The 14,661-nt window shown below is 40.8% G+C and overlaps 1 protein-coding gene across 1 annotated transcript in view; it reads right to left on the bottom strand.

The window, feature by feature from the left end:
• Positions 1–3,909: 3,909 nt before the first annotated feature.
• Positions 3,910–14,661, bottom strand: part of znhit6 (zinc finger HIT-type containing 6) — a 35,551-nt gene continuing 24,799 nt past the window's right edge. Inside the window, exons 9-10 of the mRNA XM_030083516.1 lie at positions 7,525–7,649; positions 3,910–4,601 (exon numbers count right to left, since the gene is read on the bottom strand). Of these exons, the coding sequence (XP_029939376.1) occupies positions 4,165–4,601; positions 7,525–7,649 (562 nt within the window). The 3' untranslated portion in view covers positions 3,910–4,164. The remainder of the gene's footprint in view (positions 4,602–7,524; positions 7,650–14,661) is intronic.

Raw genomic sequence — 14,661 nt, 5'->3', positions numbered from 1 at the left:
CGTTGTATCGGTCTGTTGTGGTGAAGAGGGAGGTGAGCCGAAAAGCAAAGCTCTCGATTTACTGGTCAATCTACTTTCCCACCCTCACCTATGGTCATGACCGAAAGGACAAGATCTCGGTTGCAAGCAGCTGAAATGAGCTTCCTCTGTAGGGTGGCTGGGCGCTCCCTTAGAGATAGGAGGAGGAGCTCAGTCACCAGGGAGGAGTTCGGAGTAGAGCCGCTACTCCGCCGCATTGAGAGGGACCAGCTGAGGTGGCTCGAGCACCTCTTTATGATGCCTCCTGGACGCCTCCCTGGGGAGGTTTTCCGGGCATGTCCCACCGGGAGGAGACCCCGGGGAAGACTTAAGACATGCTGTAGATACTATGTCTCTCGGCTGGCCTGGGAACACCTTGGGATCCTCCTGGAAGATCTGGAGGAAGTGTCTGAGGACAGGGAAGTCTGGGCATCTCTGCTGAGACTGCTGCCCCCGCGACCTGGTCCCGAACAAGCGGTGGAAGATGGATGTATGGATGGATGGACAATGAGCTGAAAGAATTCAATGACTTTTCTGGCTTTAGCACTGCTCAGTGACAATTTTAATTACAGCATTAAAATGACTATTATACAAGTAGTGAAGCAGATGTGACACCAACAGCTGGAGCTCCAGACTGGGAACTGTGAAGCAAATGCAGCGTTTCTGTGGCTAACTTCATTCATCTAACATAACGGACACAGTCACAATACCCTGCTGTCATATTTACCCATCCTGCCGCTATGTATGTTGTGTCTCATGTATAATTGTGTAAAGACTCGTTCAACTTCAGATCACTACAAAACAACTAAACAACTATTGACATAGGGAAACAAAGGTCATAGCGTCATAAAAGGGATTCAAAATTACTGGATTTTGGGGTAAATTACTAGACACTGGTAACAGCCATAATCATAGAATTTGTCTTAAGACAGACAAATAGTCACTTTGAGCTTTAAAGCATCTGATAGTCACTCACAGCTCAAACTTATAGTTGTAGAATACTAGCGTGTCGCCCTTCGTCCTGAGTGCTCCCTTTAAGAGCTTCATTTGAGGCCATTGCTGGCTGGATTCATCGATCTGGTGTCCTCACTAGCTTCTGAAAATTGAGTTTCAAGTTGTTTGGGTTGGACTTGTACAAATCAACAGAGTTGGAAGTGGGATAAAGAAATATTCCATGTGCCACAAATCCTTAAAAAAAAAACTTGGTAAGCATGAAAAATGAATTTGACCGTGATGACTGGAGGCAGACGAAGAACAGGCAATAAACCAGATTTGTTAGTTGAAAATGTCAGACTGACACAGGGCAGGTAAACAAGACGGAGTGAATCACTTCCAGCACCCAATTTAATCTCAGAGAAGAAGGACAACACTGTCAGCGCATTTGTTTTGAGCTTTGTTTGTGACATATATCCCAAAATGTAGGACTGCTTTCTGTGTGTGTCTCAAAAAGTGATTTAATGAGGAATGATGATTTAGAATGTGAACTGACATTATGTGCCAAAAAATTTGCTTTTTTTTCCAATTTAATGTGCGTGTACTGCTATGCAATGAATTACTTAGCTTGTTGTGATTAATTACAACTTTTAATAATAAATGTGAGCTTCAAAATTAACGTATGCCAGGAATCCATGACGGTAATGATGCAAAATGTCAGAAAAGTGGCGAGAAACAAAGAGAATTAGGAGAGGCCTATTTAAAGATGCAGATGCAGTTTTTTTTAAAGCCTAATGTCATTTGAACATCAGCTCAAAACTTGAAAAGTGTTTTCATATACGAAAAGTGCGTGATTTTCAACACTCAAAATCTTTCCGAGGTATCGGGTTGTGCGTGATAAATGACCCTTGGCTTAATGACAACCTCTCAAAGAGCCGTGAGAAAACGGGTTACATCAGGCTTTGGAAACAACATGACTTTGTGCTTCAATACCTGCCTTCCCAGTTTCTAAATCTGGTCACCACAGTGCAGTTATGTCTCTAAAGAGGGCCTCATAAAAAGCAGCTCTGCACGCAGCATGGCCACCAAGTGAAGAAAAATTAAGTGCAAACCAAGCTGAGAAATTTCAAAGGGCAATTTAGCTAAATTTGAGGCATTATTTCCAATGGCTGTGCTGTCCACAGACTAAAAACAGCACAGATTTACTTTTAACAGGAGGCAGAAACAACAGCACAGCTTTCGTGTGGTCACACTGAGTAACTTTATAGAGACAGAAAATTAAGAGAGCTGCGAACATAAAATCAATGGTAATTCAAGACAGGCAAAGCCATAACAGGCGAGGGAACAGATGTGCAGGCGGCACAGGTTACTCTACTTACCTACTTTCACACATTTAAAGGTTACATAGGCTATAAAACCATATGACGCATTTGTTTTTTAGTTGTTCCAAACATAATTGATCTTTGTATCAACTTGTAAAATCTCTGAAAAGTCTGTTGAAGTATTAATGTAAATTAACTGTCATCAATATTCCATCACTATCATCAGAATCGTTATGCAGACACAGAATGGCAAGAATCATGATGTGACCCCTTCGGTCTTTTCTGGTAACTGATAACATGTGATCTAATGTAAACAGACACAAACCTGATGAATTATGAAAAATTGAATAGACTCATACTTCGCGCTGCTGTTCATCCAAATGCATGTTCATAACAAAAGAGGCATAGTCTGGCTTTTAGAAGCATTGCTCCATCAAAGCAATAATCTATTGGAAATGTGATTCCTGAGGTTAGCAGCGTGTAGTTTATCAGAGGCTGGAAGAAAACAATCCGTCAGCAACAAACTCTCAAACGCACCAATTAAAATATAAACAAAAAATAATATACTTTTTACATCCTTTTCTTTATTTGTATTCAACAGTAATTAATTTTCCTACTACTAATATTGGGCATATTCTGTTGTGTATGCTGCCGAAACAATGTCCGATGTATCTATCCAATATACTCACATATTAGTATAACCAAATGCATTACCAAATGGTCAATACAAATCTTTGGTGGTAAACAAGGTCTTGGGATTGGGACTGGTGGATTTTAAAGACAAATGACATAAAAACACTCATTCAGAAGTGAGAGACGTGATGCACAGTCAGATGAGTGATCACTGTCCCGGACTGCAAAAGGCTGGACAGCGCGTCACCACAGGCACCACATCAAAGTGCACCCGTCCATCGGGTTAATGTCCAGAGGAGGATAGCAGGAGTTATAAAAACACACCTCCAAACACACAGAGCCACCAGCGGGCTATACCATCAGTTATTACTGGCACTGTGGTGTCGTAATGAGCCGAGGTCCAGCGAGCGCCCGGTTCACACAGGCAGTGCATACATACGTATGTTCCCACAGAAACCCCAGAGGTGTCAGAAAATCTAGCTTGTCAACATGAAATTTTTATTAGCCGATGGAAAAATGAGACCAATGGCCTTCCTGAAGCTTGGCAGATGAAATATGCTTAGTTTCAAAGTTGATTAACGTCCAGTTTTTTGGCCAATGCTCGGTTTTAAAACTAAACCTGCAGCCAAGCGAAGGACACTTTACCGAGTGCTGAACAAAAATGCAGCATATTTCAGAACGATGTCATGAGGAGTCTCAACTTTTTAAGTTGAGTCACAATCACGTCCTACCAGAACATAACTGAAAGTTTCTTTCCCTCTTCATATGATGCTCAATAGCTGAAGTTGTCTGTGCCCAAATGTTTCTATGTTTTTTGATATTTATTCGGTCTTAAAAAAAAAAAAAAGTTTAAAAAGCACGAACTTTGCAACCAAACTTGAAACCCTATTTAACTCAGTTCATTTAGTGGACATTATAGAGCTTTAAAGCTTATCAAAATATCCTCATGAATGAAAAACAAATAAAATGTTGTGAAAAGCAAAACCTTTACTTGGTACAAAAAAATAATTTCAAATACATTATGTGTTCAGAGAAACGGAGCATTATCACACAGACTCAAACATTTCAAATACAATATTTTTCTTAATAAAATATGACAGCAAATAAATGTTTCTTTGAAAATAAATGTTTCTTTTGAAAAAAACAAAAACAAACAAAAAAAAACAATAACTCCCTGCCCCAGACTTTTCACGACCCTCTCGACAGGGATGGGTATGAACAGGCCTCTTGCACGGCTTCCCTCTCCGTCATGCTGACCTTAGCGCTCTCTGGCAGCTGAAGTGTCCTCGGCAGCTCCAGTAATGTTCCTACGCACTGATCGCTGTGTGTTTGCAGCATCCTCAGGCTGCTCGATACAACCTGCCGTTTCATCTGTATTCAAACTTGCATCTCCAGCAGGACGTTTGGGATCACCACAGCTCTTATCACAGGACACATTTTCCTCTTCCTCCTCCTCCTCCTCCTCCTCACTACTACCTATGATCTCCCCTTCCTCTACTTCTTCCTTCTCTTCTCCCCCTCCCTCGTTTTTCTTTGTCGGCAGGCTGGTTGCCCATAAGCTGCACGGCCTCGGTCTGGTTGCCCATGGGCTGCACGACCTTGGTGGTAAGGACGATGGTTGGATCGCGGCCCCAGTCTTTTGGTCCACCACAGCGTTCTTTGTTGCAGGGCCACTGCGGGTTGGTGCAGGCTCGGCTGCAACAAGAAGACCCCGTCTTTAAACATGATCGAGCACAGATTCTATCAACAGTAAAACTCTTACATGTCCGAACATATGCATAAGCAAATGAAAGGGGAAGCACAGAAATGTTTAGCACACAGATGGAGCCATTCTGTCCTGAAATAGCGAGTTAAAAAGCGTGAGTGCCGGTGGTCTCAGAACTATGATGCTACTGTTCATGACGAGCATTTAATTCTGAAATAAAGTAGGATGGACACGTGAGAGAAATGTGAAATAAAATGACTGAGCGTGAAATAAGTATGTATTCTGCAACATGAGTTATAAAACAAACCAATGACGTCCATTATGAAGTCCATGAAGTCCATGAATGATTTATGGACTGTGTTTTAAGAGCATTTAACATTTGCTGTGGGGAAAATTGATTAAAAAAAAACGGGGACATCCTGTGTTTCAGCTGATTTGGTTCTTGCTGTTATTTTACGACGACGACAATAAAGACTGTTCTGATTCTCTGTAAAACAAACAAAAGCAAAATGAGCCTGGAAGATTTTTTTGGTGCTGAGCACATTTTGAGCAAAAACAAAAAAAATATTTATGATGTATTTCAAACCCACTGACAACACTGTACTGAGGCTGTTCGCACAAGTTGTTGAAATGGATAAAAAGATTTTAAAGGCCATAAAAATATTAGCACTGTCATGAGACAACAACAGGGACACTGACGGTCTCAACTGTGAATCGTGATGCAGGATTACTGTGGAAGTATTGTTGCAGTTCATTTACAATAAATTTGACAACTAATAAGATTAGAGACAGATGTTTAGTGTACTTTTTTTGTTTTTTGCATTTAAGGATGCTTTGATTACTTTGAAGGTCATCTCAATAACGTATGTTTTTAGAAAATCAATTATTACAATTAAAAATATACTTGGAAACCAATAATCTTTAGAGAGAAACTCCTCATCATTTAAAGAACTTTGTGACTGAATAAGAGCACTGCATTGAACCTCTTGACAAATGTTCGCATGATCTTCCAGTTGTCATTCAGAGAAAACCGTTCCTCCCCCAGTAAAGCAGACATTTTGGTGAATTCCAGAAAATGCATCAATTTCAATCTGTTTATGAAAAGGGTTAGGGTTTGATTAAATTAGGTTAAATTCTGCACTTCAAGTGGTTGGTGTCAAATGAATTCCAGCCACTGTTTGAAAAATATAACCAAGTCTTCATAACTTCTTAATTAATGGTTTGTTCCGTAGTTAAAACACTGTTTAGGTACGCCTCCAAAAACAGCCATCAACCATGTGACTGAAACTTCTCGCATCCAAAACTGAGACGTCAAAGCAGCTGTCGTGAAAACTGATCAGTTTAGATGTTCGTTTTGTTTTTCTGTCCTGAGTTCAGAAAATCAGCAAAAGGCTGGATTCTTTAGGGCTGCATATTTGGTAAGAGCATATTCAGAGGTCATTTCACATATTCACCTCAATAGGAGCAAAGGAAAACAGCCATAAGAGCGGTGTTGGCTCAGGGACAGTGAGGCTGGTAAATAAAGAGTCGGCCTCGACTGGCTGAATGCAGTTTAAACCAGAATCCTCTTGGTTGCACGCTGCATGTTTGGAGCCTGCCAGACCCTCAACATTACTTTATCCTCAGCAGATATGCTGCTGCCACAGTATCCTATTGCTTGTTATCACTTCCAGCCCAGCTTCCCAGGCCATGGCATGTGTAATTATCAGGATGTTTCTGTGGCGAACATTATAGGAAAACAGCATGGCACCAAGGCCTTATCACTGAAAACACACACACACTCTCTCTCAGACTAAAATTACCTCACTGGTCATTCAGCCAGTCTGGCACTGCCAGTGTATTGATACTGGGCCCATGCTGTGTTCTGCTGCCACTCTTGCTATTAATTCATTTTGACCCCCGTCTGAGCACAAACAAATTGATGAGCGAGCGACACTATACACCCCAGTCTGGGGATATTGATCCCTCCTGACCCTGAATATGTGGCTCTGCAAGAAAACTGACAACCTGCAAGAAAGAGATGGACTGATGTGCTGTTTTCTCATCTTCTGTCGTTTTTCTGCTCATGAGGTCAACGTTCGACAGTAAGCCGTGTTTGATCCTCTTTCTGGCAACAGTTGCTGTTGAGGTTAAGTTGGTGTGTGTGATGCTGAGCAGAGCACGCTCATTTCCGTTGGGGTAGCATGTTGCCATAGTGAAAAAATAAGTGAGCGGAGAGGCTCAAAGCCTCAGCGAGAGAAAGCAGGACATGATACAATGCTATTGGAATTGGGGGGGGGGGGAGTGGAGAAAGTTGGCATTTTGGGGTTACTCGGGATTTTTATTCTTTACCTGAATCCTGTTGAAGAGCTCATGAAGACATGATACCTTCTAATGAGTTATCACATTTATATCAAGTATAATTACCATACCTTCATACTCTCATTACTTTTATATGGTAGACAATACTCAATACAGTAATAATAATCAATACAGCACTAAATGGGGATGAGTTGACGCCACGTATTCTGATTAGAGGCTTTGTTACAGATAAATTAATCTAAATCAAATCTTAGTTGACTCAATCTGTTTAGAGGCGAGGGTTCTGTCCATTATGTATAGAGCGGTGACCGCATCTTCTAATCTTTTGTAAGGGAAATAAATACATGTGTAAGATTACATTAACCACATTTTGCATGAAATATACCTCACAGGATTTTATGTACAGAAAAACTTTGTGCTGTTGGGTTTTGGGGTTGCTCATTTTCAATTCATACTGACTTTACTGTGTAGCAGTGAAAAGCAGAAGTTTGGAAATCAGCAGAAAAGCAGCTACAGGAGGCATTACTCTCAATACAGCGACTGAGAAATAATTTCTTGTCAGCAGGATTATGCTGGATGAGAACGGATGAAAACTTTCAGCTATCTATTTACCTGGTGCTTTTGTCGGATAATTCTCCCACTGATCTTTGAGCACAACGTGCAGCTCAGGATATTCAACCAGTGTTGTGTAGCTTAGGTTCTCCCTCAGGCTCTTCTTCAGTTCAAACTCGTGGTACCTATTTCAGATAGAATAAAAGCACAAAAAAAAAAAAAAAAAAAAAGACAAAGTGATCATTACAAGACATCAAGATTCCAGTATACTGAGTGGATTGCACGACGTTGGGTCCATTGCAGGCGATCTTAAAGTATTTAAGCACGTGGAGTGTAGCAGGAAAAGACGGAACAAATATTGTCATTGCTGCTGAAGCTCTTAAACTGGCGATCCATGAGAGAATTGAATCTCGGCTTGGCAATGAAATTCCTGCTTAGTGTTTGTGTCTCTAAATGAAAAGGGACTTTAGAAAGAATCAACATCATCCCTCAGGAGCACGTGAAAACCCTCCTTCAGTTGTTTTTTTTGGATGACATCAGTTTAGTCCTGTTTCAAAGTGTTTCTATCATGCACTGGAGAGGGCCATAATTCACCAGAGTAAACAGTTATCTGGATTCCTGAGAGACTGCTCTGACTTTGAAATGACCGATTCATCCAGTGTACTCAAAAGCAAAAATACCAAACATCCTGATTGCATAGGTATGAATACATACTAAGATGAGCAGCACCAGTCAAACGTCCGTGACAGCATTGAAATTAAGCAGCCGTCGACATACTTTAGGTTTTAGATTTTGCATTACTCCACAAATGTGCTATAACAGATAAATAAAAATGACAATGCATGTGTTTGGAGCAAATGAGAATAATTGGCTTATGTAATGTGGTTGAACTTGGTGGACATATGGGCTGCGGCAAGAGAAAAAATTAAAGTCAAAGCTACGCAGTGAAACCAGTATGTAAAGCAAATTGAACCCAGAACATACTTCAGCAAGCAAAATAAGAAGGAGAAGAAGAAGAATTTACAAGGGCTGCATCCATTAGTGATGTGCTTACCAGGAAAAAACACTGTTTCTATGTTATTTGTTGTTCTGTCTTACTTTTAATAATGAACGCACAGGGATGTTTTCTATTTCAGTGGATACACATGCTAAACTGAAACATGTGTGACTAAACAACAGCTAAAGACGAGTCGATGTCAGAGCGCACTGCAGCTCCCTGTGGTGTCGACGGGACTGTTAAAGCGCTGGACGATTCTAGAAACACGGATGAGTGGCTCAGTCAGAAACACGCACACATCTGGTCTCTATATACTGTTCTAGTGAATGAACAGAAAATAGGCTAAGACTGATGTTCTCTTCAGGGAGGTTCTTGTTGTTTTCCCCCATTGTTGTTGCTAAGAACTGTCACTGAAGCGATTGTTGTAGGATGAGACTTTCTTCTGCACTTCATCCATGTTGGTTTGGCAGCTGCATGAAGGTTTGTGTGAAGGACCAGGGTCACTGAAAACATCTCAAAGAGGTTTATGGGTTTGCCGGAGCTTTAAACGTCTGTTTAGTGGAATTCATAACCTGGATTACACAAACACACAACTTGTGTCAATGAACTTTATACATGAAACACAGTTTAACTGATACAGCATGCTTGATCAGACAGAATCAAAAGGCCATACACACACATTCAGAAACGGAGAGCAAAATGAGCTGAGACAAACAGGCAGCGATGAGCGTCAAAGTGGCAAACTTAACACTGGAAGGTGACCCAGTTTGTCATCTGAACTACAATAAACCCTGCACAGCGGCAGCGTGTCAAGACTTTGAAAACCTTGTAGGTGAGACCTACAGAATCAGACACCAGCTTCTTCCAGCTGTTGTTTCTGTCTACCCACGGTGGACGTTTCTGTCAAAAGCTGCCCCACACGCTGGCAATTTGTGTGTCTTCAACGTCCTTAATTGCTCTCGTCGCATGCTACTTGGGCAGAATGCTTTTTCAATCATCAGCCCTGCACTCCTTTGTCACATTTTTAAAAATGCTTTGATGGAGGTTTGGGTTTCCGTCTGTGCAGCGCGAGGCCTGGTCCCCGGCCAGACCTGATTTGACCCCTCTGTGGGTCATAACACTGGAAACTTTCAGTTAGACTGGGGCAGTTCACTTGGAAACAAAACACCAGTAATATTTGTTGCGGACAGTTGCAGCTGCACCAAGTCGACACCATTAGTTCAGCCTCCGTTAAAGAGAGCACTACTGGTGAACGCTTTGTCTTCCGTACAGCTGCGAACTCATTCTCAGAAATGAAGCGAGAACAAGAACAGTTCGGCACTGAGACTGTTCACTTAGCTCCGAGCAGAAGCAAACACCGCATATTCCGGTGGCAGCTGATCTACCTGAAAGGTTATAGATAAGAACAAACTGTGATTTTGACCCTCATACAAAAAAAAAACAATTAACACATCTCAAAAAAATTAAAAATAAAAAAAATTGGAGGCTTCTGAAATATCAGGTCCCGTCTCAGTCAAACTGTAAAAAGCTACACAGCCTGGGATCTGTTAAGATGCACTTAAAGCAAGAAAAAAGCAGTTTCACCAGTTGAAGCTGCATATACACAACGATAGTTTGAATAGTTTCACTTCCTCTTCCTTATTTTTGATTCATCGAAACATTGAAAAATAGTGCTACTTTTTTTTTTCCTCAAAGGAAGAATAGTAAAGCTTATTTTGGAGTTGTTTTTTCAGTACTTCATAATAACAAAATACGGATAAGACTTTATACAATCAAAGTGTGAGTGACAATAACACCAAACAATGTCATTATCGGCTGCAGCGAATGCACTCCCACTTTAGAAACAATACAGAACACCAGTCCAGCTTTGCAGGAGAGCCGAGGAAGCATCTGCTGAGCAGAAACTAACTTTAATGTAGCTTCAGGGAGAGCAGATTGACCAGCTCAGGAGAGCTCAGGAAAAGGGTTGCCACAAGTATGCGGGAGAAAGTAACAGCTGGGACAGGAGAGAAACACTACTGTCTTACCAGCCACTTCACCGGTGAGGCAACAGAGCACAAGGCACATACAGAAGTTTATTTATTGGCTAAACATTTAAAAACAGCATCACATCATCTTTATATAAAACACATTGCGAGGTGTGGATGTCTGTGGGATGAGAGAGGAAAGGCAGCCACAGCAGTGGAAAGAATAAAAAAAAAAACTAAATGTTAGAAAAAAAACACAAACATCCAAAAGTGTGTAAATGGCTCTTTTGATGCAGCCTGTGTCTTTTCCAGTAAGAGGATGCTGGTCATACGGCTATGTTTAGTTTAAAACAGGAGCTCTTTTAGTGGAACGGGTTGATATTCCAGTAGACATCCAACAACAAAAACACAGTCATACCCTTTTGTGTTACACGTGGCAAATTACCTCTGAGTAGCCATGACTACAACTAACCAAGACTTCATAACATTAATGACACAGCTCAAAATGAAGGGTTTCTTACAGGACGGCATCACTGAAAAAGAAGAGGTCTGTTTGCGGTTGAAATGCTTTGACCTCATTTAGGACCCTGAAAAGTGGGCCCTCTACTCTCATTACATCTGGTTCCGTTATGCAACCAACTGGTAGGGTATCCTCATTTTGTCAAATTCAACCAATTTTCACCTAAAGCTGACAAACACTGAATGAAAGGTGAATCACACACCTAACAGGCTGATGTTACGCAATCTGATACTAAAAGGTATGATGGCACGGCAGGAAAGGATTACTAGAGAGAGTGTGGGAGGATGTGAGAGTGATTTATACTTCTGAACTACTTATTACCAGCAACCAAACAAGACTGGGGCAAAAGCAGATTTCCCTGTCTGATCTGAAACTATGACTATACGAAGCAAATAATAACTAAGCTGTGTATCAGGCGTCAGACGGTTCCCCAGAAATCGATACCACTCTAACACCGCAACCAACTGTTGTGACTCATTCTTTTGGAAATGAACCAGAGCAGGAAATAAGAGTACAAGCTGCACAGCAAAGCCCTTCTAAAGAAATTGTAAAACAACTAGAGGCGCACAAACAAAGCACGCAATAAAACATGCTGCAGTCAAGTGTCTAAATGTGTGTCAAAGCAAATTGAATGTAGTCAACTGGACTTAGTCATTCGTCTGATCCAATGGTTTGATGACTTGACTGATGGATTCATCGGTTCACTAGACGATTCTGGCTCGTCTGTTCAAATGTGCCCAAATACTCAGGAATTATTAAATTGTGTAATAACATGGCACACAGCAGTTTGTAATATTTAGATTAAACACAATAAGCCTAAAAAAAACTTGAAGAATGTTCAGTGGATTATTTTTATAATGTAAAAATGTTTCTTCACACACTGTGGAAGTTTATTCACTTCTCTTTGGATCGGTGCCTTATTTATAAGTATCATGCATTTATGGAATACACAGCAGAGTGTATGGTAATTCTCTTGGTCACTATGAAAGACAGACTATTGTTCAGATCAAAAACCTTTTGGATTGTCTCATATAAAGCAGCATAAAATCTTCTGCGATAAGTTACACCTTTAAACACACTTTAGGAACAACATCTGGCAGATTGGTTATACAACGTCTACCTGGTACAACTTGGGGCAGACAATGCAGAGGAGGTGAAAGACCTCTAATGTGCTCATGGCCAGAGGCATGATGGGAGCGACGAATAAATGGTGGAATGGACGGTCAGGGTCCTCTGTGATCTGGTGGCTTTCTTGACAAAACAGTTCAGCTGGTAAGGTTCAGTACGACAGAATGGTCCAACCAGCATGATGGATTGGCAGGACGGTTTTTGTTTCAGCTTGATGAGAAGATTTTACCATGATAAGATCTTAATGTAAGAGATCATATAGGTAGTGACTGGTATTAAACTGTGGAAGTTACAACAATCAAGGTTTCAGGATCCTCCTGTATTTTTTTTTTTTCATTTCACCATCTCTCTCTGTGTACAGTTACCTAGAATCCTCAAAGTCATCATTTAATTTCTACTTCTTCTCTTCTAAAGCAGCAGACCCTAAAACCATCTGTCTGAATTCTTCTCGCGTCTGTTTATGCCGTTAAAATGCAGAACAGTTCTCCACGTTTTAGCGGAGATGTCTGCTTACTTCTGAAAGTACGATGGGAACTGCTGACTGATGCACGTTAGCCATTCTTGGGGGAGTGACTATGATGATTTACAGATGGGGTGACATGGCATGCACAACCCTAACCCCATCAAAGATTACCATATGTACTGATTGTACAGAAATAAGAAGTTGTAGTAGTAGAAGGCATGTCTGCTCCATTTGTCCATTTCAATGGTACGGAGAAAGAAGCTCTAACATCGCCACTGTTTGCAGGGGGAAAAGGTTGTTTAACAATTACCTGTAAGTGCTTATAAACATAGTACTATATTTGATATAGTTCTAAATACTCAACCTAAGGTGTAAATTTATTACTTTGCACTGGGCTTTTTAAAGGCAATTAAAGCTCATCATTTTGAGATATACATGACAGACCAATAAAAATTACTAAGCTGTGGTTAATTACAGTCATAAACAAGTCGGCAATAGTTGTCATCATAAATGTGACATTGTAAAGGTGTGTGATATCAGAGATAAGGACTAATTAGTGCAGTCAGATGTAAAAGGTGACTAATGGACGGCTCGACACTCACGTGTCAGTAAATGTCCTCAAATCCACTCATAAAATATAAATTATCTGCTTGGGAAAAGTGGCAATCCAACACACTCGGCGATACAAAAAGTGTGTGTGTGTGTGTGTGTGTGTGTGTGTGTGTGTGTGTGTGTGTGTGTGTGTGTGTGTGTGTGTGTGTGTGTGAGTGTGTGTGTGTGTGTGTGTGTGTTACAGGGATGAAAGATGGGAAGCTTCATGACGTCTTATCCTGGCCGGGGGGGGGTCAGACCTATTAGCTCCAGGAATCATCATTCACTCCACAACTAAGTGGAGACGGGAGTCAGCCAGAGAATCCAAAAGTAGGCAAAGCTAATTCGTGCTATCATCACCCCGCTACCCCTCTGCCCCTTCCCTTGGGCCCGTTGGGAAAATGGAGAGGGAGAAATAGTGGGAGGCGAGAGAGCACATGTGAAAATAAAAGTACAGGACAAATTTCTTGATCAGTGGCATCCTCGATGAGAAAAACCTTTCCATCACGACGCCGATGCCAAAAGTCTGCGTATGTTTGTAGGAATTTACAAGCCGGTGAAGTCATGTTCATAAACAAACTGTGCAGATTTCCTGAAAGCTGGATAAATCACTGGTGACTGGCAAGCTTCACCGCACAGTCAGCAAGGTCACACGAACCAGATGCCTGCACAATGACAAGACCCTGACACACTTCTGAGGATGGGAGAGCGATTCCAATATTGTGTCAATACTGGAAGTTAAAAACATGTCAAATAAGGTGACCCAGTTAGGTGATCACAGAAAAGTATCTGCATCTTATGTGAAAGTTGATCAAAGTCATTGTGCAAAATTACCATCATGTTTAAAATTACTCATAGAGCATATCAAGGATTCTCACAGTATTTAGAAAAATGATCAATTCTGTGCATTAAGTTGTGGATTTCTGTATTAATGACAAGTTCAGATTGTTCAAATTAATGTCACTAATTACAGGCAGATTTTATATCATTACTTATTAATCAGAACTCTATTTACACCCCTGATTATCATTGGGTACAGCCATTCTCAAGTGTGGGATAAAATACAAGAAGAGACGAGGAGGGTCGTGGATGTGGAAATAATACAATCACAGATTCTAGGACAATTACTTGGTGAAGCTCATAATAAACAAAAAAAAAAAAACAAAACAAAAAGAAAAACCAAATACAAATAAAAAGTACAACATTAAAAAGCAGTGAGGTGTATTTTTCATTCATTGGCGTCTTCCGTACCCACCATTGGGATACATGGTTCACATGCAGAGGTTTAGTCTTGCTCTAAGAACCCGATTTATTTCTAGGTTAAACCTGCTTATGCTTAGGTTTACTTGTGCATCTGTGGGATTTGGTCCTAACTTGCACATTAACATGACATTATTATAACATTTAAAAGTTGTTTGACAACATGCATTCTCAATGAAATCAAGTTTTGTTTCACTTCAACTATTATTACCCCACATGCATCACTCTGCAGCTTTCACCTGCTGAAAGCACGACAAAACTGAACCTTAGT

The sequence above is a fragment of the Salarias fasciatus genome, chromosome 23 (genome assembly GCF_902148845.1).
Source record: "Salarias fasciatus chromosome 23, fSalaFa1.1, whole genome shotgun sequence".
Taxonomy (NCBI): domain Eukaryota; kingdom Metazoa; phylum Chordata; class Actinopteri; order Blenniiformes; family Blenniidae; genus Salarias; species Salarias fasciatus.
Note: the sequence above shows the minus strand (reverse complement) of the source record. Positions and strands in the feature narration are given on the sequence as shown.